Genomic DNA, 24,989 nt, shown 5'->3' with positions numbered 1-24,989 from the left:
CATGCTAATAGATAAATAAGTAAAGAATATCTACAGGCTATTATCAGTTGACTTTGTGTGCCTTCAAATTATATGTTTAAGACCTAATCCCCAGTACCTGTGTTGTGACTTTATTTGGAATAAGCTCTTTGCAGGTGTAATCAAGTTAAGATGAGGTCATACCGAATTAGGGTGGACCCTAATCCAGTGAATGGAGTTCTCACAAAAAGAGGGAAATATGGACACAAATAGAGATACAGAAATAATATCATATAACAATGGAGACACAGATTGGAGTAATTTGGGTCCACAAACCAAGGAACGCTAAGAATCACCAGCAAACACAGAGGCTAGGAAGTGGCAAGGAAGGATCCTCCCCTAAAGCCTTCTGAGAGAGCATGAACCTGCTGACACATTGATTCTGGACTTCTAGCCTCCAGAACCGTGTCAAAGAATACATTTCTGTTGTTTCAAGCTATCTAGTTTGTGTAAATTTGTCATGGTAGCCTTGGGAAACTAACATAGCTATAAAATGTTTAGCCTCAATAATTTTGGAGGAATTCATGTTAAAATTATTAATGAGGGCTTCCCTGGTGGCGCAGTGGTTGAGAGTCTGTCTGCTGATGCAGGGGACACGGGTTCGTGCCCCGGTCCGGGAAGATCCCACATGCCATGGAGCGGCTGGGCCCGTGAGCCATGGCCGCTGGGCCTGCGCGTCCGGAGCCTGTGCTCCACAACGGGAGAGGCCACAACAGTGAGAAGCCCACGTACCGCCAAAAAAAAAAAAAAAATTATTATGAGATTTTACATATTGGTAGATAGTATTTAAAATTTAGTGTTGCCCAATAAATGAGCAATTATACACATTTGGTGGAAGTTATTACTGGGTATATAACATATTCTGAGCACTATTTGGAAGCATTGATGAGTATTTATAGATAAAATTTATTTCTTCTTTGAGGATTTCATCAAAGAAAAATGATTCCAGGTAGTATACAACTATACATGTATTATAATGCTCACTGTAGTGCTGTCTGCTAGAGTAACATTTTGTTGGTAAACCAAATTTCCATTAATAAATGGGTAGTTGAATAAGCTAACTAATGTGTAGCTATGCTCTGAAAAGTAAGCAGCAAATTAAAAATAATCGAACTGAGAATATGCCCGTTACTTGTTACGAAGTGAAAAAAGGAAAACAATTTTTTTTTTTTTTTTTTTTTTGCGGTACGCGGGCCTCTCACTGCTGTGGCCTCTCCCCTTGCGGAGCACAGGTTCCGGACGCGCAGGCTTAGCGGCCATGGCTCACCGGCCTAGCCGTTCCATGGCATGTGGGATCTTCCCGGACCGGGGCAGGAACCCTTGTCCCCTGCATTGGCAGGCGGACTCTCAACCACTGCGCCACCAGGGAAGCCCAGGAAAACAATTTTTAATCCAAATAACGGTGTAATGATTCTTTGCTGGTGAAAAGAAAATAAAAACTTCATTTGTATTTCTGTGTATGTAAGTGGAATGTGGTATGTACCTCTTTCTTAGTCTGCTTGAGCTGCCATAACAAAACACCATATACTGAATGGCTTAAATAGCAGAAATTTATTTTCTCACAATTCTGGAGGTTGGAAGACCGAGATCAGTGTATCAGCATAGTGGGCTTCTAGTGAGAGGTCTCTTCCTGGCTTTCAGACAGCTTCCTTCTTGCCACATCTTCACATAGCCTTTCCTTTGATCGTGTGTATGACAATAGAGGGTGATCTCTCTGGTGTCTCTTCTTTAACGGACACTAATACTGTCAGATCAGAGCCCCACTTTATGACCTCATTTAACCTTAATTCCTTCCTTATAGACCCCCATCTTCAGATGATACAGCCACACTGGGGGATAGGGCTTCAACATATGAATTCTGAGGGGGCAGAAATATTCGGTTCATTATAATCTCTACTGGAATAGAAGAAAGACTATATTTCACTTTATTTTCTATATTAAAAGAACATGATAGAATTATATATGATTCTTACCATCTACCTACTTTTTCCTCAAGGAAATATCTAAATAACTCGTTAAAATTTCTTTCAATAACATTTATGTAGTTTGTATTTGTAAAATACAGTATTTGTATTTGTAAAATACTGTAGTAGTGTAAAAAATGAACATATTCTGCATTTTCTTAAAATTACTTTAGAGATACCTGAAATATTACTTTATATGAGGACTTTTTAACTCTTGTACACTCTTTTTTATCTCACTAATATTAGAGTCAAAAAATCAGAAACAAAATATAACTTGTCTCAAACCAAAATGTCCTGATTGAGCAACTCAAAGTAGCAAAATGTAATCAACAAGACAATTATTATGATTTCCTTTATATTAACACAATTTTATTTTCATACTTCATGTTTTATTTAATAATGTATGTTCATTCTATTCATTATTATAGCTCAGTATCAGTATGATTATGAATCCAGGTAGGAAATTTTTATATATGTGATATTCATTATGTACCTAGTCTATAAATTAAAGCATATATTATAATTTTTCCTATTATATCATAGATTATAAAATATTTAAAAAATCATCTTTTTAAGATTATTGTGATTTTTTTGGTAAGGAGAGATAAAAAAGTGACAAGGAAGACTGACAATAGTTTGCATGAAAAAAAATGTGCAAGTAAATTAATGTAGTGTCATCTGCCTTTGTGAAGAGAAAATTTTTTTTTAAGTTTATAATAACTTACCTGCCCAGGTTTTGCATTTTCACAGACAAATGTTTCATAGTACATGGCAAGTTCTGGAGCATGGTCATTTATATCCAGAATTCTGATGAAAACAGGAATGCGGCTACTTTGTTTTGAGTTATCTGCAATGAGAACATGTGTAAGATTTCAGTCTCATTTACAGAGTAGTAGTGATATTGCTTGCCCCGTTTGTAACTTAGCAACAGATCATTTCTGGGGTGTTCACTTCTTGATTGGATTGCTGATGGATATCTCAGCTTTCTTACATGGTTCAGATGAAGAGCATGACAGAAAGAGGAGAATATAATTGAGAGTGAATATTATTTGTAAGAGATAATTTTCTTAGACTGATTAATTATTTTTATGAGGTTAGATTATATTTTTATCCTACATGAGATGTAAAAGGAAATCAAGTTTAAAATAAAATGAATATTTGATAATCATTAAAATAATTTAAAAATCCAACACATTCTAAATCATTTCTCTCAGCTCTTGCTGAGAGAATTAATTCAGCAAGAGTGGAAATTCGTTCCACTCAAGTAAAAGAGTCTACTTAATGCTATTATTTTACTATTTTGGTGAAAAATAATGTGTTCAGGTGGATGTATTTCCAACTTACTTATCTCTGTGGCTGTAATGGTGATGTTATGCCAAGGGGTTGACTCCCGGTCAAGAGGCTTCAAAGTGAAAATAGAACCATTTTCTGAGTGAATACTGAAAATTCGGTCCATATCCGAATGCCGATCAACAGAGTATCTAGCAGAAAAGAGACTCATAATTCCAGGCATTGTTTTAAAATTATTAATTCATCTACCATTTCTTAAAGTTATAGGCAGTTCACATGATGGTCTGATAAATATGACAAGTAAAATACTGATAATTTTCTTGAATTTTTATTTAATGTAATTGTCATTTAGATAATTTGATGTAGTTGGCTGTTTTCATTATTACTATTCTATGATATGTGTACTTCAGAGTCCTTAGTTATACTCATGAATCCTTGTGGCAGCTTTTAAGTGAGTTTTTAATTGTCACTTGATTAATTTATCCTATCATAGACCTATTGCAGTGCTTGAGACATATTAAAGTCATATTAAAGTTGATAGAGTCAATTGCATTGGATAAATTGAAATTATGTTGAAAATAACACATAAAAACATATGTCCACAGAGTCCTTATAAGTGAATATGCAGAGGCTGTTGTAAAATACATGGCTCTTGAATGGTTCTCTATTCAAAGATCATTTCAGCTGAATCAAAGGTCTTCCTCCAATCTCTCCCTTTAGCCTTTTCCAAATAAAAACTGAAATGACAAAGAACCACAGATGTACTAGCTACCATTTTTGCATGTTTGAGATTTCTGCTGCTGAGTGTTTAATTGAGCCATGTAGGAATCTAATTGTGTCTCAAACATTAATGTTCATATGAGTCACATGGGGATCTTGGTAAAAACAGATTCTGATTCAGTAAGTCTAGTGTGGGAACTGTTATTCTGCATTTCTAAAAAACTCTTAGGTGAATCCCATGTTGTAAAGTCCATAGATAAGGCTTTGTATAGCAAGGTTAAGACTATGGGATAAACTGGTTAGAATAAGGACAGCCAAAGGAGCAACAATGACAAGAGAACTAACACACTAATCAGCATCTGGTGGCATCCTCATTTTTCTAGGTTTCTATTAAAGACACTTAGCAAATGAACTCCCTTTTAATCTGGTGAATTAGGGAATTAACAACTCCCATTATAAATCCATAATATATCCACTATCAGGCACTGACTTTGACAAAAAATGGACATTTAGGTTTCTAAACATTGTGAAACATTGGCAATTTTTAAAATATTGGATAAAAGTACATTTATCTAAATTCGATGATTTCTTTGGGTTATTTTAATAAAGAACATGTGACTTAGTCCATTATTATAAGGACTGTGCTTAACTTAAGGGATCCGTTAGTAAACTCAGATTTCAAAAATTTTAACAACTTAATATAGTATATGGTGGTGCTTACCTAATTTACTTTCTGCTAAATTTTGTAAAATTATTGTTTCAAACTCAAAAATACTGCTTCAAAGTGAGTATTTGGGCATGTGGAAAATATACATATTACATGTATATATATTAGATTTCATCTCAAAGATAAAATAGCTAAAATCTTAGCATAGTTGGTCTCAGATTTCTTCCTGTACCTCACTCCCAAAATAAGAAACCAGGACATTCACCTTGTTATCCTTTGGAAGTGTTGTGCAGTGTACAATAGAGCTACATGGAAATGGTAGTATTCCCTTATTTTTGCAATAATTATGATTGTAATTTTTCTACATGGTTGCTATAAAAAGAATTTGGGGATTTAGAAAAAAAAAACTCTTGTGACATATGGTCGCTGCCCAAGATTAACTATCCTTCTGGGGTGGGAAATCCTAAGTAAATAGAGAAAAATTTTAAACCTAAATATAAAAATAATTATATAAAAATGCACAGTAGTGTATATGTTTCCTAGAAGCAAAAGTTACGTTGAGTTTTAACTAAGCATTCATTGTCAGACAAGGATCTGAGAAAGTTCTTATTTTTTAAAATACTCATTGATGCACTAAGATCAAGAATAAAAGTCATATGAAATTTTCTTTTTAATTTTTATTGCTTAAATAGTGCTAAGACAAAAGATAATAGAGTGTTTCCTATGTCTAGGTTTCAATCCTCCTACAATTTAGTTCCTAATGTGGCCTGAGAAACATTGGAACATTTAAACATTGGAACATTTAAAAAATGGGTTTTTTTCCCTGAAGTACTTACACCAAATTCTGCTTATGAATACAAACAATCCTAAAAGGAACACAAAGAAAGCAAATAAAAGAGCATAACCACATAACCACATCTATGTGTTGAATGAATCTCAATTCATAATATTCACCTGTATATATTTATCTCCATTATTGGAAAGGTCAGTAGTTAACCATTATCTGCTTATCGCTGAATAGATCTTGGATTCCTTCCTATCACTTGCATCAAAGATCAGAAGTAAATTAAAAATCACTTTTTACCCATTGCTACATGCCCTAGAGATTAGCATGGAGATTTCTATGATTGAGGAATAGTTAACAATTCTAACATTATACAAATCTAGCTTTGACTCACTTTGAGCTTATGTGGGATCAAAATAGGTCTGTGTTTCTGGCTGCCCTACTCTTAGGTTCAACCTTGAAAAGCACTGTTTTCAAGTTAATAATTCATGAAGGAGAGTCACTTTGATGATTTTTAAATAGTTCACTTTAACATTAACACTGCAAACTTCCAGATCTGTATTTATAAATCTGTCCCACTGCAAATGATGTCTTGCAGTTTTTCAAAGCCCAGAGATAATTTTCATTTATTTATCAGCCAGTGCTCTATTTTCAACACAGAATAGGATGTTCTGGTTTACCTATTAATAATAAGTACACTGGATTACAACAAATGACCAAAAAGCGCCTGTTAAACACATAACGTGAGACAAAACTGTCTCTATATCCCAGCAGATGGCTTATTAAAACAATACTTTATTGATCTCATTATATTGAATTTATAGCAATAAGTTTTAAAAAAAGATCATTGGCATAATTTTTTGAATGAATATGTTTTGCAGAAACAGGAGCCAATCACATAGGCAGCAAAAATAACAAGGTAAAAAGATCACAAGTGAGCTGACACTGTGGAAGCTGAACTCTGGTTCTAGTTTGTTTGTTTGTTTTTTAAGCTCTACAATTAAGAATTAAACACATAGCAGATCCCTATATTTTCATCTACTACAAAAAAAATGTAAATTAAATTACACCAGAACAAATCAGTAATATGTAGGAATACATCAAAGATAGTATTCCTTTTCCTTTCCTGAATTCCAGGTACATTTTCCACTAAGTCAATATAATTAGGCTATGAGTTTGCTCATTCCTTTCCAGCTACTGCTTTCCAGAAATGTGTTTTCTAGCTACAAACTATGAAACCTTCCTTGAGAATGGCTATACTGCTTCAACAAATAGTTCAAACCTTTATTTTTTTCCAAATATTATTGACATGATTTTAAAATTACTATTATTTTACTCTAATAAAATCAAGCAAATATTAAAGAAGTACTGGTATATATGAAGGCACTTATTCCAGTTTATGGTGGAATCATGTACATTTTATGGTGACATAACTAAATTTCTCACCAGCAAGTTTGTTTTGTATTTACTTCTCTATTTGACTGCGGTAGAACTGATTTCTTCTAAAATTCGTTGAACCTTTAAATATGTTGAGCATAAAATTGGTGTGAAATGAGACAACATGTTCTTTCAGAACCTGTAAAGCTATAATCAACCCTATAACTTAGGAAATCCATGATTACTAATGAGGTGAAGTGGAGCTGACAACAGCTGCTAATTGTAACCATAATCTTATGTTGCAAGTGGCAGGTGTATTTCAGAAAATATGTTTGTTGAACAGATTTACTGGTGGGTGAGAATTACTTCCCAAACTTTCCCTGGAAAATGTTCCATGATGTTTATCATAGCCTATTTCTGCTCTGGGGATCAGTCATCCTTCTAAATGCTATCAGAGCAAATGAAAGAGTTAAATATTATAATGTTGTCTCCTTGTTGAATTATTGCTGTTTTTTCACACTATAATTGAATATCTAAAGCTTTTTTTTTGCATACATTTTTATGCTAACAGGAATCAGTCTAATGTTATATTTTCAGGCATGGCCTTACATTTTGTCAGACTTGACAGTATAATTTTAGGAACATAATTTCCGATTCATTTGTTCTCCAAATATTTTTCTTCCCTTTGTCATAATTCTTGAGATTTTACAGGGAAAACTACTGCTCATTGTTTTTTCAAGACTTGAGTACCCTATAAAAAGTAAATATTTTTGGAAGAGCTATGGACTTAAAAAGGTATTAGCCACTTTTATATACCATAAAACAAGGTTGCAAGTTTTACTATCAGTCTCTGATCAAGAAATTTTTCTCCTAAAATTGTATCATGAGGAAATTATCAGATATATATCTCCAGACAATCTAAATTTTCATCAGTGATGCATTACCTACATGATAGTATGTTATCTATACAATAGAAGTTTATTAAGAACTGTAATGACATTAGCAAATATTCACAATTAGTAAAATACATAAACCCATATATATTATATAAGCTCTACTTAATTAAAAAAATAGGAGATTGATAAACTGTTTAAAAGATGAAGTACTTGATGGAAGTAGAATAAATAGCACTGGAGTATCTACTGAGGGGAAAGTTATAGATGTCTTATTTGCTACAAAATTACCTATGCAATCCATTTTTTCTAAAATGAATGGCTACAATTATATTATCAAAAACATGTTCAAAATGATATTTTGAATGTCCTCTTCAAATATAAAATGACAGGGGCTGGATTTACCACACACACAAACACACACACACACACACACACCCTGCCAAAACCCACTAAAATCCAAATAAAAAATATATATGAAACAATTATTTTTGAAGCATTGGATACCAGGAGACAGAGAGGGTAATTCCTGAGAAAGGAGGAAGAAATGAGGTGATCCTCAAAACTGGCTGCTGCCTGGGAGGGTTTCTAAACAATAATGTAGGAAGTGGGAGCCCAGATGGAGCCTGTCAATCCCTTGAATTCAGGAGATAATGCTGAGAGTCCAGGGAGACCAAGGTGGGTAGAATTTGCTGGGCAGAGGACTTCATAGGATAGAGCTTCACAGAGAGAGAGCCACAGAAATATTAAGAGGATCCTGCTCAACTCTTCAGCTGAGTGCTAATCAGAGCATGCATGAGAGCAGATAAAATGAAGCCATAGATGTAACCAATTATAAGGGCCAGAGGGAGCACAATTGAACTGGCATGTGTCTGGAAATAATTCCCATCAGCCAAAGTAGAAAACTCATAACTCATGGGGCTTTGGTAGAATTTCAGAACTGTCTTACTTGATTTATGGGGCAAAATTAGATCTAGACAAAGGGCTGCTAAAGCAAGGGCCAAAAGGTTTAAGCTGTTTCAAGTAACTTAGCCACACATCTGAACACAGATCAATAGTATTTATAGAAATGAAAAGCTATCACACAGTTAACACAGCATAAACACAATACTTGTCAGGCAATCAAAAATCACAGGTAAGCAAAAAGGGAAATGTGACTGCAAAGAAAAATCTGTCAATTGAAACTAACCCAGAAATGACACGGTTGACAGAATTAGCTGACAGTGGTATTTAAAAAGTTATTTAAAATGCATTCTCTATATTTAACTAGAGGAAAGGTTAAGGAAATAATATAGGTAGATAAATAGATAGATATAGATATATATCTTCCTTAGAACTTCTAGAGGAGAAACTACAGTCTGTGAGTTGAAAATTATACTCTGATGGAATTAAAGCAGGTTAGATATTGCAGGAAAAAAAAATAGTAAACTTGAAGATGAATGGGAAATATTTTAAATGATTAAGGTGGGGGGATTTAAAAATTAGAGCACCAGTGAGCTGTGTTGCACTTTCAAGACACCTAACATAATTAAATGATCTAAAAGAGAGGAGGGTAGGGTAAAATTATTGAAGAAAGAGTGGTTGAAAAGTTTTCCAAGTTTGAGAAAACTCATAAACTCACAGATCCAAGAAGCTTAATAAACTTCAAGTACAAAATATATGAAGCATATTATAGAAAATCACATCGTAATCAAATTGCTTAAAACCAGTGACAAAATTTAAATGCATCCTAAGGAACAACTAAGTTACAAAGAGAAAAAATAAACATAAAGGCAGTGAAAAATCTTTACTATAGAGCTAGGAAAAAAAAAAAAAAAACTACCCTCAATCTAAAATTCTATACCCAGCAAAAAAAAAAAAAAAGAAATGAAAGAGTGATAACATAAAAAAGGAAATAAAAAGGAATGCAAAATAAAATACAGTATTAATCCAAAGAAAGCAGAAAATAAGAAAGATGAAACAAAGATTGAGCAATAAGAAAACAAATAGCAAGATGATAAATTAAACCTAATAGTATCAATAGTCACATTAAATATACATGGTCTAAACATCACAATTAAAAGGAACAGAATGTTACATTGTGCAATAAAGCAAAACACAACTATATGATTCTATAAGGAACATATTTTAAATACAAAAGCAGAAATTGACTAATAGCATCATACTTAATAATGAAAAACTAATTTCTTCATAAGACAAGGAGGAAGGAAAGGACTTCTCTTCTTATCACTTCTATTTAGCATTGTCCTGGACGTTCTTGCCAGTGCAATAAAGCAACAAAAAAATATAAAATATGTTCTTGATATATAGACATAAAACCACAAAACATGGCTGAAAAAACCCTCCATGAGTGGAGAAATGCACATTGTATATGGATTAATATATTCAATATCATTAAGTTATTATCAATTCTGCCTACATTGATCAATGGACTCAACACAATCCCAATGAAAATTTCAGGAGACTCTTTTATAGCACTTGATATATGAAAATGTAAAGGGCCTAGAATTACCAAGCAACTTCAGGTAGGAAAAAAAAAAGTTAAATGACGAATACTACCTAATTTACAGACTTTTTTTGTAAAGCTATACAACAGTGTGCCATTTTTGTAAACATAGATAAATATATAATTGGAATAGAAGAGACAGTCCAGAGTTAGTTTCATACTTATATAAACAATTGAGTTTTGACAAATGTACAAAGTTTATTCAGTGAAAAGTATAGTCTTTTCAACCAATGGTGCAGGAAACATATAGGAAACTAACCATATACAAAAAAGAAAAAAAAACTTTGATCCATAACTCACACCATATAAAAATTAACTTAAAATGAATCATAGATATAAATATGACTAAAAGCAATAAATCTCCTACATGAAAAAAAACAGAATGAGAATTTTGAGATTAGGCAGATGCTTCCTATATAAGACACTAAAAGCTTCATCCATAAATTTAAAAGTTAATAAACTGGATTTTATTAAAATTGAGAATTTTTGCTTTTTGAAAGTCACTTTAAGGAAATGGATATACAATCCACTGACTTGGGGAGAATATATTTGCAAATCATATATCTGATAAAGGACTTGTATCCAGTGTGTGTGTGTGTGTGTGTGTGTGTGTGTGTGTGTGTGTCTTCAAATCAATAACAAAGACATAACCCAGTAAAATTTAGGCAAATTTTGAATAGACACTTCATCAAAAAACATATATTGGTGACATATAAACATGTGAAAAAAATGCTCAACATCATTAGCCATAAAGGTAATGGAGATATTATTATACATCTATTAGAATGGCTAAAATTAAAATAGTTGACAGTACCAAGGGTTGGTGAGGATGTAGAGAAATTGGAACCATCACACATGCTGATAGGAATTTAAAATTGTATAACCATTTTAAAAGTTAGACATGTAACCACCACATGTTCCAATCATAACCCTCCTAGATATTTACTCTAGAAAAGTGAATGCATGTAACTATACAAATACTGATACACAAATATTTGTATGTGTACTTATATACAAATGTGTGTAAATGTATTATAATATCCAAGTATTTGAAACAACTCAAAATATCAATGAATAAGTACAGATAAGCAATGAACAGATAAGCAAATTGTGGTATTTCCACACTTTGGAATACTATTCAGCAATTAGAAAATTAAACTATTAATGTACACAACAATACGGAAAATCTCAAGATAGTTATGCTAAATGAAAGAAGTTGGACAGAAGAGAATAAATACTGTATGATTTCATTTGTATAAAGTCAAGAAAATCCAATCAAATTTAATCTATATTGCCATAAAGTAGTTCATTGTTTGCCTGGGAACAGGGTTTGGTTCCAGGATGTTTGGGAGGGAAGTATTACAAAGGGGAATTAGGAAACTTTGGGGGACGATTTTGGGGATATTTTAATAGGTGTACTAACATGCTTCACCCACCAGTGGGCTGGCACTTGCCGTGGGACCAGCCTCATCAGCCAGTGGGCAGGCACAAGCCCCAGGACCCCCTGGGCCCCATCCCTACCCCACAGAAGGCTGGCACCAACTCTGGGGCCCCTGGTCCCTGAAACCAGAGACTCCAAGACCCAGCTCTGCCACTAGTGCCCAGAACTAGCCACAGTACCCAACATCACCCACTTGTGGGCAGACACCAGTCCAGGGATCCCCTGGGACCTCGCCCTGTCCAACAACAGGCTGACATGAAATTCAGGATCCCTGGCCCCACAATCACCCCAGTCACCAACTCTGCCCACCTGTGGGCCAGTAATAGCCCCGGGATATCTGGGGCCCCAGAGCCAGCTACCATGTCACCCTGCCCCTTGAGACCCAGCAGCCTGCAGCCTCCACACAAGGCAGAGCCTGGTAACCAACTAGACCTGGGGCCAGCCACTCCTACCAGACCATCTGCAATACTCAATCTGCCTCAACAGAAGAACCATGCAGGCCACATGAGGGCACCCCTAGAGGATATAGCTCTGGTGACTAGAGGGGAGTGCACTGCTGAAGCACATGGGACATCTACTACAAAAGGTCACTTCCAGGGTCAGGAAATGTAACCAACCTACCAAATACATAGAAATAAAAACAGCAGATTAGGCAAAATGAGGTGACAGAGCAATATGTTCCAAATGAAGGAACAAGATAATACCCCACAAGGAGTAAGTGAAGTGGAGAGAAGCAATCAACACAATAAAGAGTTCAAGGTAATGATCATAAAAATGTTCAAAGAACTTGGGAGAAGATTGGATGAACAAAGTGACAAGTTAGAAGATTTTAACAAAGAGTTAAGAAAATATAAAGAAGAACCAAAATACATGAGGAATACAATAACTGAAATAAAAAATAGACCAGAATGAATCAACAGATTAGATGATAGATAGAAGAACAGATCAGCAAGCTGGAAGAAGACAAAGTAGTGGAAATCACTGAAGCTGAACAACAAAAAGAAAAAAAATAATAAAAATAAAGGAGGACAAATTAAGAGACCTCTAGTACAACATTAAGCATACTAAGATTCACATTTTGGGGTCCAGAAGGAGAAGAGAGAGAAAGGGGCAGAGAACATATTTGAAGACATTATAGCAGAAAACTTCCCTAACCTGAGAAAGGGAACAGGCATTCAGGCCAAGAAGCAGAGTCCAAAACAGGATCAACCCAAAGAGGACCACACCAAGATATATTATAACTAAATTACAAAAATTAAAGATAAAGAGAGAATATTAAAAGCAGCAAGGAAAAAGCCACAAATTATGTACAAGGGAATTCCCATAAGGCTATCAGTCAGCTTTTCAGCAGTTACTATACAGGCCAGAAGGGGGTGACACAGTATATTTAAAGTGATGAAAAGGGAAAAACCTACAAGCAATAATACTCTCCCGGGTAAGGTTTCATTCAGATTTGATGGAGATATCAAAAGTTTTACAGACAAGCCAAAACTAAAGAGTTCAGCACCACCAAACCAAATTTAAAGAAAAAGGATTTCTCTGAGTAGGAAAGAAAAGCAGGACTAGAAATAGAAAATTACAAAAGGAAAAATCTCTTTTGTAAAGATAAGTATACAGTAAAGGTGGTAAATCAACGATGTATGAAGCTAGTAGGAAGGTTAAAAGACCAAAGTGGTAAAATCATCTATATATATATAATAAATAACTAAGGGATACACAAAACAAAAAGATGTAAAATATGATGTCAAAACAGTAAATGTGGAGTGGGGCTGGGGAGTAAAAAATGCAGGGTTGTTAAAGTTTGAGTTTAAGAGATCTGAAACTTAAAATAATCATATATATATGGATGGCTATATATAAACCTCATGGTAACAACCTCACGGTAACTCTCAACAAACAAAAGTTCAGGACCAGATGTCTTCACAGATGAATTCTACCAAACATTTATAGAAGAGTTATTACCTATCCTTCTCAAATTATTCCAAAAATTTAAAGAAGAATGAATAATTGCGAACTCATACCAAGAGGCCAGCGTCATCCTGATACCACTCAAGCATCTATAGCAGATACATACATGCAAATGAGAAAGGAATCCAAGCAAAACACTAAAGGCAGCCATCAAATCAAAAGGGACAAGAGAAAACGAAGAAGAAAGGAACAAAAAAGAACTATAAAACCACCCCTAAACAATTAACAAAATGGCAGTAGGTACTTACCTGCAATTACTTTAAATGTAAATGGACTAAGTGAAAAAAACATAATGACCCAAAACCTTTGGGATACAGCAAAAACAGGTCTAAGAGGAAGTTTATAGCAAGAAAAGCCTATCTCAGGAAACAAGAAAAACCTCAAAGAAACAACCTAACTTTACATCTAAAGGAACTAGGAAAAGAAGAAAAAATAAAATCCAAAGTTAGTAGAAGGAAAGCAGTTATAAAGATAAGAGCAGAAATAAATGAAATAGAGACCAAAAAAAAAAAAAAACACAATAGGAAAGATCAATAAAACTAGGAGCTGGTTCTTGGTAAAGATAAACAAAATTGATAAACTTTTAGCCAGACTCTTTAAGAAGAAAGAGAGAGGGCCCAAATTAACAAAATCAGAAATGAAAAAGGAGAAGTTACAACCTACATCACAGAAATACAAAGGATCATAAGAGATTATTATGAACAATTATACACCGAGAAAATGGGCAACCTAGAAGAAATGGACAAATTCTTAGAAATGTGCAACCTCCCAAGATTGAACCAGGAAGAAATAGAAAATTATTATTTTATTACCAGTAATAAAATTGAATCAGTAATTAAAAAAAAAATCCCAACAAACAAAAATCCAGGACCAGATATTTTCTCAGATGAATGCTACCAAATATTTATAGAAGAGTTAACACCAATCTCTCAAACTATATTCCAAAAAATTAAAAAGGATAAGAGGTCAGCATCATCCTGATACCAAAACCAGATGAAGATAACACAAAAAAATTACAAGCCTATACCACTGATGAACAAAGATGCAAGAATCCATAACAAAATGTTAGCAAAATGAATTCAACAATACATTAAAAGGTTCATACCCCATGATCAAATGGGGTTTATCCCAGGGAAGAAAGGATGGTTCAGTATTTGCAAATCAATGTGATATACCACATTAACAAATTGAAGAATAAAAATCATATGATCTTTCAATAGATGCAGAAAAAGCTTTTGACAAAATTCAACATTCATTTATATAAGAAAAAAACTCTCCACAAAGTGGGTGTAGATGGACTATACCTCAACATAAAGAAGGCCATATATTACAAGCCCACAGCTAAAATCATACTCAGTGTTGAAAAGCTGAAAGAGTTTCTCTAAAATCAGTAACAAGACCTGGATACACACTTTCACCACTTTTATTCAACATAGTTATGGAAGTCCTAGCCACAGCAGTCAGACAAGAAAAAGAAATAAAAGTCATCCAGATGAGAAAGGAAGAATAAAAACTGTCACTGTTTGCAGATGACATGATACTACACTTAGAAAATCCTAAAGATGCCACCAAAAAAATACTAGAACTCATCAATAATTTGGTAAAGTTGGAAGATACAAAATTATTGATAATATACAGAAATCTGTTGTATTTCTAGACACTAAAAATGAACTATCAGAGAAATTAAGAAGACAATACCATTTACAATCACATCAAAAAGAATAAAATACATAGGAATAATCTAAAGAGGTTAAGGACCTGTACTTGCTAAACTATGCAACACTGATGAAAGAAATTGAATACACAAACAGATGGAAAGATATACCATGTTCATGGATTATAAGAATCAGTTCTGTGTATAATGTATATAAAATATCCATATTCCCTAAGGCAACCTACAGAATCAATACAATCTCTATCAAAATACCAAAGTGATTTCTCACAGAGCTAGAAGAAATATTCTAAAATTTGTATGAAACATGAAAGACCCTGAATAGCCAAAACAATCTTGAGAAAGAAGAACAAAGCTGGAGGTATCATGAGCTTGATTTCAAACTATACTACAAAGCTACAGCAATCAAAACAGTATGGTACTTGTACAAAAACAGGCACATAAATCATTGAAACAGAATAGAGAGCCCAGAAGTGAACCTGCACTTACATGGGCAATCTACCACAAAGGAGGCAAAAATATACAATGGAGAAAAGATAGTCTCTTCAATGAGTGGTTGTGGGAAAACTGGACGGATACATGTAGAAGAATCAAACTGGACTACTTTTACACACCATGCATAAAAATAAATTCAAAATGGATTAAAGACTTAAATGTAAGAACTGCAACCATAAAAGTTCTAAAAGAAAACATGGGCAATAAGCTCTTTGACATTGGTCTTAGTAATACTTTTTGGATATATCTACTCAAGCAAGGGAAACAAAAGCAAAAATAAATAAATGGGACTTAATCAAACTAAAAAGTTTTTGACCAGTGAAAGAAACAATCAACAAAATGAAATGGCTGCCTACTGAATGGAAGAAGATATCTGCAAATGATAGATCCAATAAGTGGTTAATAGCCAAAATATACAAAAACCAAACAACCTGTTTAAAAGATGGGCAGAGGTTCTAAATAGACGTGTTTTCAAAGCCATGTAGATGGTGAACAGGCACATGAAAAGATGCTCAACATCACTCATCATCAGGGAAATGCAAATCAAAACCACAGTGAGATATCACCTCGCAACTGTCATAATGCTATTATCAAAAAACAACAAACAACAAAGGTTGACAGGATGTGTACAAAAGGGAACTCTCATGCACTGTTGGTGGGAATATAAATTGGTGCAGCCAATATGGGAAACAGTGTGGAGATTCATCAAAACTATTAAAACCAAACTACCATATGATCCAGCAATTCCACCTGGATATTTATCCAAAGAAAAAGAAAACACTCATTAGAAAAGATATATGCACCCCTACGTTTATTGCAGCATTATTTACAATATCCAAGATATGGAAGCAACCTAAGTTCCCAGTGGTAAATGAATGGATAAAGAAGATGTGGTATATATGCATATATACACAATGGAATATTACTTAGCCATCAAAAGAATGAAATTATGCCATTTGTGACAGCATGGATGGATCTAGAGTAAATAAAATAAGTCAGACAGAGAAAGACACATACTGTATGATTTTGCTTGTATGTGAAATGTAAAAAGCAAAACAAATGATCAAACATAACAAAACAGAAACAGTTATAGATACAGAGAACAGATAATTTCCAGAGGGGAAGGTATAGGGGAGGAAAGAAGTAGGTGAGGGAGATTAAGAGGTACAAACTTCTACTTGGCAAATAAATGAGCCATAGGTATGAAATGTATAGTGTGGGGAATATAGTTAATAACTATGTAATAGCTTTGTAAGGTGGCAGATGGTAGCTAGACTTATCATGGTGATCATTTTGAAATGTATAGACATTTTGAATTACTATGTTGCTCAACAGGAAAAAACATAGTGTTGTAAGAAAATTATACTTCAAAAACAAACTCATAAAGATCATATTTGTGGTTACCAGAGGTGGGGCTAGGTGGAGGGAGAATTGGATGAAGGCAGCCAAAAGGTACAAATTTTCAGTTATATGTAAGTACTAGTGATATTGATATAGTACACAACATGATAAATATAATTAACACTGCTGTATGTTATATATAGGTGTTGTTAAAGAGTAAATCCTAAGTGTTCTCTTCAGAAGGAAAAAAAAATTTTGTTTCTTTAACTTTGTGTCTATATGAGATGATAGATGCTCACTAAACTTATTGCGTTAATCATTTCATGATGTATGCACATCAAATCGTTATGCTGTACACCTTAAACTTTTACAGTGCTATATGTCAATTATATCTCAATAAAGCTGGAAGGAAAAAAAAGAAATTGCCTATTGTGGGAAATGGAAAAAATGATGAAAAACTAGACCAAATTCTCAGGGACAAAAGCCATATTTTGCTTTTTGTATAATTTTGTCCTTGAGGCTTTGCTTTGTACCACTGAGGTCGGTCAAAGCAGTTTATGAATGTGAAACAATATTAATTATCTCTAATAATTTGGTCAGTAAGAAAGCAAAATATATCTGGTAAAGATATATTGGCTGTGCATTCAGATCATCAGTAGTTTAAACTTCAGTCTGCTAATTATTTGTTCAGTGTCCTTAGTAAAGTTCCTTAAACTCTTTGCATCTCAATTTATGGTTTTTAAAATGTAGGTGTACTTGTCAATTCCAAACTGCCAATCTATCCCTCCTCCTCCCCCTTCCCCCCTGTTTAACCATAAGTTCGTTCTCTAAGTCTGTGAGCCTGACTACTGTATTTAAAATTAGATAATCAATAAGGACCTACTGTACAGCACAGGAAACTTGGCTGCGTGTTCTGTAATAACCAAAATGGGAAAAGAATTTGAAAAAATAATAGATACATAAATATGTCTAACTGAATCACTTTGCTGTGCAACTGAAACTAACACATTGTTAATCAACTTTGCTCCAATATAAAATAAAACTTTTAAAAAATGTAGGTGATAATAGTTATACTCACCTTATAATGTTGTGATGAGGTTTAAATGATCTAATAAATATAAAGCTCTTTGGATAGTCTCCAGCTCATAGCAAGGGCTCAATAAATGATAACAATTATTTTATAGAGGAAAGGATAGGCAAAATATTTGTCTCATGTCATGAATCTGGTGCCACAATTGAAGTAGAAAAGACATTGACTACTATTTTTTGAAAATTGCAAAATCTATCAAGAACAGATACTTACTGAGCATTTATAGCTATTGGTATGGACATTCCCTTATCCATTTTTAATATAAGTGGTGATTTATTTCTACTGCAATATTGCAAAGAACACACACACAAAATGCACATATAAGAGTTGCCAAAACCAATCAGCCACACTCAATTTCAGTAAAAAATAAATAAACATTTTGGATATAAAAGTGCTGGAACATATGTGTAGACCACTGGAAAACTAGATTACTTATTCATTTCATTTTAGGAGTTTTGTTTTATATAATACGAAAATTTTAAATTAATCCATTTCATGTATGCTGATACAAAAGTGTCAGTAAAATAATCTTTTATGCATTGGTATCATTATGTCATGTTTTTAAATTAATTAACAATACACAAAATATATAATTTAAACCTGAACATTTATTTAAAAGAGAAAGTTAAGTCAATTCTATTCTAATTAACCTAAAACTAACCAAATATTTCAAGCTAAACTCTGAGTACTAACTACAGATTAAAATTTCACAAACTTTCTTTATTTTAAAAATATATTAATTGACCAACAAATTAAATATAAATTAGGGCATATTTAGTTCAACAAACGTTGCTTTGTAAATTAACATGAATAGCTATTACATCTTAAACTAAATTTAATACTTATAAACTCAGTATTGTGCTCACTGATTTTCTATGTGATGGTATGACATGAATTCCAGGAAATCTGGGCATTCCCAATAAATACTTAACCATTTATTTTCCTTAATTAAAAATTAAATTTGATCAAAAAATTTATTGAAATATAGTTTATTTACTACAATATTGTGTTAGTTTTAGGTATATAGCAAAATGATTCAGTTATATATACATATAAATATATATATTATTTTTTTTACATTCCCTTCCATTACAGGTTATTACAAGATATTTAGTACAGTTCCATATGCTATACAGTCGGTCCTTGTTGGATAAAAATTAAATTTTAAACAAAGCATAATTTTAGGTATTTTACTAGCCACACATTAACAGACAATATATTATTTGTCTGTCTCTTTTGTCTTCATCAACATACCTACCCATCTTCATCCACCCATCCTATTCATCCATTTATGTCACAACTATATTTATATTCTCCTTAAGCATAGTTTCTGGCATATTTGAAAACTTTTAAATGGTTAATACAATATTCAAATTTTGGGAAAGTATTACACTATTCTGCAGTATACTATACCAATTTTTAATAGTTTTACTGTTCTCAAATATCACTCATTTTACCAATTCTCTGTTTTATTAATGGAATATAATTGATATTTTGCTTCTCAAAAATTTTGATGTAAAATGTGCCTAGGGACTATTTTCAAAAGACGTTTTTCATCAGTTTTCAAGGTATCTCTTAAGCTTTTCTAGAAGAACTTCTTTTCAAATGTATTTGTTTAGATATCTTATTATTTGAACTATGATTTATCAAAGAAGGACAATGAGGCAAGAATTACATCAATAACTAAGGGATTAGAATCATGGACACTGGAGCCAGACAGCCTGAACCTCAAACCCAGCTTTGCCAGTGACTAATTAGTTGGCAAGTTATTTAAATGTTCAGTACCTTAGTCTTATCATTTACAAAAGATATAATAACAGGAGCTACCTTGTAATATGTGATAAGAGTCAAATGAAATAATATATCCAGAGCACTTAGAAGACTGCCCAGCTAAAAGTCTGTGCTATGGAAGTGTTTGGTTGTATTACTGTACTTGATCATACATGGTACATTTTTTTTTCACACAGCTTATAAATAGTGAGGTTATCATTTTTCTTCAAACTTAAGTTTTCTCAAAATACTTACTTTATTAAATTGTTCATGGCATCTGGGTCATATGCTGTAACCTGTCCAATGATGCTGCCTTCCTTTACATCTTCATCTACTTCTATCAAGTAAAAAATTTTACTGAACACAGGAGGCTCATCCGTATCTTCCACAGATATTTTGACCACAGCTGTGTCTTTGAAAGGTCCCAGGTACAGGAATCGTGGATCAGGGTGAGTGTTACTTGCATCCACTTTTAAAGTGTACAGCATTTTGTTTTCATAATCTAAATTCTGAAGTTAAATAAAATAAGAAAAATTAGTATAATATAGCAGACATAAAAATGGAAGACAATTTCAAAATTTAATAACCACCTCTCTTAATAGTCCCAGTAATTCTGGTTAAATAACTTTCCCGATTATTGCTTCATGGGTATAACAAATAAATTAGGAAATTTTTTTTGCCTTACACATTTATAAGGAGTAATTCAATATAATAGTATACACATTAAGATTGATTCACACTTAGTAATGCATTTTACATTTTGGTAGTCATAGGTAAATGAAGTATTATCTAGTAAATACATAGGCTATTTATTACTATATTATTACTATTAAAGTTATAAAAATTTTAAATCAGCAGAAACATAAAATTGAGATTTAACAAACCATTCACATAAGTTGCTTCCTTAAGTCCTACAGTTCTAAAACTGTTTAAAAAAAATTATTAATCTGATCACTGTGGAAAAAAAGATGTGAATGAAAGCAGGGAAATTAGGGTGATATAAAGTAATCAGTATTTAGCTTGATTATTCTGTGTAACACTTTATAATGTTCTCTTCCACTGCTTTAAAAATCAAGCATCTTCAGCTTCATCTATTTTAATAAACCATCACACTTAACAATTTAAATATTTTAAACAGTGAATGAAATAATACCATGGAGAAATATAAAACAAAGACTTTTGAGAGTATCTAAAACTTGTTTGACTGTTGTCTACTATAAGCACAAGCTGTTGAGGTTTTATATCAGTTTTTAAGTGTCAATGATAAAGATGCTTAACTTATTTGAAGTGAAATCGCAACTATTCCCACTTATATGAAGGATAGAAGCATGTAAAGGATGGGAAAAATAAATCCTAGGCTTTTCTTCCTTGTAAAGCAAAAATAAACTATAAAGCACTCAATGAGGAAATGAAGACAGCAAGAAGAAACCTGTTTGACAGTTATAATCCCTTCCTGTGTATCCTTGTCAGTGATGACATCAAACATGTCTGCTCCGTCTCCTTCAGCAATGCTGTATTCCATCTCAGCATTTTCCCCCACATCAGGGTCATTGGCTTTTATCCTTCCAAGATGAGTTCCAAGAGGTACAGACTCAGGAGAATAAAATTGATACGTACCTGAAAATTAAATCAAAGCTGTTTCATCTTTAGATAACAAAAATCTTTCATTTCCTCTGCCTTTTTTACTTAAATAAATTAATTTCAAATTAGAGTTTTTCATATTGAATTGTAAGCCATCAAAAATTATAGATTTATTAAGTTAGAAAAATAATTTATAAAGGCAGAGTACTCTCATTTTGTAAATGAGAAATATATGTTCCAGAAAGATTAAGTGAATGTCTCAAGGTTATTTAGATAATAGATGGTAGTCCTGATATTAGAATCCAGAACTTTTGACTTAAGAGGGCAAGGACAACAATTATTTACTGCTTATCTGAAGCATTCAACATTGTCATTACACATCTTTACTTATACTAAATGATTTAGAACATGCATTATTCTTATATTCTAACTCAGGGATAGAAAAAAAGAAATCCACACACAGCAAGTTCTTTCTTTCTTTCTTTTTTTTTTTGGCTTGTTAATGTCTTTAAGTGGGATATGAATGTTTCTGTCTCTTGCAGTTTCAGCCATTACATTGTCCTGTTCATGAAAGCATTTTAGTTTGTGAGGATTTATTTAAGAGATAATAGGAAAATATCACAAAAAATGTTAATGAAAGTTAGAAATGTTTTTAAACATTTAATGTATGTTGAAATCTATATAAGGCCAAAGGCCCTCTGTTAGTTTATTTAATTCTAACATTAGTCCTTATAGAATGAAGGCAGGTGTATTATCCTCAGATAAGGCTCAAGGAAATCATCCTTTAAAGCTGGGAAAAGCAGAAGGCAAAACTAAGTCTCCCTGACTTCAAAGTCTGTTCTCTTTCCAATTTGCTTGGTGGTTAAGAAGAGGGACTTCTAAATCCAACTGCCCTGGATTTGAATTTTCATCACTAGGCAAGTTAGTTAAATTCTCTAACCCTTAATTTACACATCTATAAAATAGAGATGATGATAGCTATTAACTCATAGGTTTGTTATGAAGATTCCATGAAATGACGTCTTTAACATGCTTAGCCCAGTTCTTAGTTCAAGAACATTTTTACTATTACTATTAGAGTTCCAAACCTTCTGCTGAGATTATAATAGATCATAAAATTATAGAGTGGCAAGTCATTTGAGAATTCATCACATCATACTTTTTCAGTTTATGTTTAAGGAACCTGAATGCAAAGTTTAGATTTATGTTAATTAGTCTTATTATTTATATTCTCAGCAAAGTTTATTTTTTAATATTTGTCATTTGTACATGTCCACCATCTAGAGCTGTATCATCAAGTATTTCAAATTTGATTAGCTTGAAAAAAATGCTTTACTGTATTGGAATCAATGTTATAAATTGAAATTTCAGGGCCCTTAACAGAACATTTCAAGATAGGACTTCTTATAATTTTATTTGCTGCAACATAGAAATATTTTCAGCAGAGAATTAGTCTGTTTTTGTAGGACCTCATGGCTTGCAAAGAATCCATGGTTTAACATAGAAATCGTGACAACTGAAAGGCTATTAACTGATTTAATCATCACAGGTAGGTAGGTAACAGATACCAGAAAACTCTAACATATCTCATGAGAGAGATGTTATTTCATGAGATTATGGGCCAATAAGAAAGAAAAATGTGGCTAATTAAACTAACTTGCATTGATTTTAATATAGTATCTGATTTCAGAGATGTTAAAACATCAACAAACCTGTGTTTTAGAATTGATTAAATAAGGGATTATAATTCTTACATACAAACAAGAGAACTGAGGCAAGACAAGTGATAGACATGGGATTTGCAGCCTGGTGGTCAGACTTGAGAGTCCACACTCATAACCAGGAAATAGATGAGAAAAAGAACTAGATGATCATAGGAAATGTTGGGAAAGGTAGTCCGGAAAATTTTGTAACTCTTCAAAAGGTAGAAGAAGGTAATTAAAGTTGCCAAAAAGAACCTCATTTCCTTGTTTTCTCCATTACCTACTCAATGATGAAATGATCCTAGTCACTGTTAATAAATTTGTGGGAAATTGTGATATTCTGTGGGAGGAGGGGTTGTGGATTCATCTTTATCCATAAACTATTAGTGAAACTACTAGTAAAAGTATTAAACTGTTCATAGTGTGTTTGAGAAACTTTCCACATGGTATCACTGAAACCTCTCTTACTCTGGGGAAATCGAGGAGGATTGTTGTTGACGTCTGTCAGAGTGATGTTCACTGTGGTGGTTCCAGAAAGGCCTCCCATCTGGCCACCCATGTCTTTGGCTTGTATAACCACTTGGTACTGCTCTCTATTTTCTCTGCTCATGTCTGGTAATGCAGTTTTTATTATGCCTTTTGGAAAAAATAGACAAATATTTTGCAGTTCAATCATTGTGTTTTAAAATTAAGCCATGCAAGATCCATTTTACAGACATTAATCAGAACAAACAGATGATAAGATGTCAGTGTACCTAGATAAGTCTTTCAATCCATACATAACCAATTTAACATAATTCATGGAACAGAAAAAAATTCTTCCATGGGCTGTTGTTCAGGAAAAAATTTTTGCTAGATCAATTTAATTATCCTTTTGACTAGAAAAACTAACTTTAGTCAGAAGTCTTTAGATGAATAAGCTTAATTTTGATGATTGTCACATTGTTTTTGGTTTTGAGTATTTCCTAAGACATGTAATGTGTTGAATCTCTGAAATTTTGTATTTAATGTAATAAATTTAAACTCAATAAATACTAGTCTAAAGGGCTAAGGATTCAAATCTTTTTAAATAATAGGAATTCTGCTTCTGTATCCATGGAATAACTATCAATATAAGGAATAAATAAAAACATGATACTTAATAGCTTTTTAAATATAGAAAATCTATAAATGTGCATCCAGATGTATTGCATAATGAGAAAGAGACCAAGTATTAGATGTTGTTACCTGATTCTGGGTCCACTGAAAAATATGGCTGTCCTTGCAATATGCTGTAGACCACTTTGGCACTATTTCCATAGTTGGCGTCATCTGCATCTGTTGCAGTCACTTGTATAACAGATGTACCTACATGAATCCCCACCCAAACACAGACACTTAAGTACTTAGAAATTTGAAGCTATCTTTATGAAACCATATTACTGGGAATGTGGTGTGTTAAACCATGGTACATGTTTCAAGAAATTTGTTTAAATTATGCTGCTAAAAATCACTTATCTTTCATTTTTTTAAATTTAAATATTCCTTAATAATATTGTTACTATTATTGAGCTATCTAAAAAAGTCAAAAGCAAAATTTATCATAAAGATGAAAATGCACTAATTGGTTGAAAATACTGTGACAGAAAACAATTTTTCACTGAATACAGTGCACATACAATTTTCAATTAATACATTTATTGCTAACTGGAAATGTGAATTCAAAGATA

The 24,989-nt window shown here is 32.9% G+C and overlaps 1 protein-coding gene across 5 annotated transcripts in view; it reads right to left on the bottom strand.

Moving 5' to 3' along the window:
- Positions 1-24,989, bottom strand: part of CDH9 (cadherin 9) — a 79,487-nt gene that overhangs the window by 7,391 nt on the left and 47,107 nt on the right. For 2 of the 5 annotated variants that reach the window (XM_060007093.1, XM_060007094.1), the window contains exons 3-8: positions 24,508-24,627; positions 23,749-23,916; positions 21,426-21,613; positions 20,252-20,505; positions 3,327-3,463; positions 2,708-2,829 (exon numbers count right to left, since the gene is read on the bottom strand). In XM_060007093.1, the coding sequence (XP_059863076.1) occupies positions 2,708-2,829; positions 3,327-3,463; positions 20,252-20,505; positions 21,426-21,613; positions 23,749-23,916; positions 24,508-24,627 (989 nt within the window). Of the gene's footprint in view, positions 1-976; positions 998-2,267; positions 2,289-2,707; positions 2,830-3,326; positions 3,464-20,251; positions 20,506-21,425; positions 21,614-23,748; positions 23,917-24,507; positions 24,628-24,989 lie in introns of all 5 variants that reach the window. The other 3 variants (XM_060007095.1, XM_060007096.1, XM_060007097.1) reach the window with 3 other exon arrangements.

The sequence above is a fragment of the Delphinus delphis genome, chromosome 3 (assembly GCF_949987515.2).
Source record: "Delphinus delphis chromosome 3, mDelDel1.2, whole genome shotgun sequence".
Classification (NCBI taxonomy): Eukaryota; Metazoa; Chordata; class Mammalia; order Artiodactyla; family Delphinidae; genus Delphinus; species Delphinus delphis.
The sequence above is the reverse complement of the archived record's forward strand: the minus strand, read 5'-3'. Positions and strand labels throughout refer to the sequence as shown.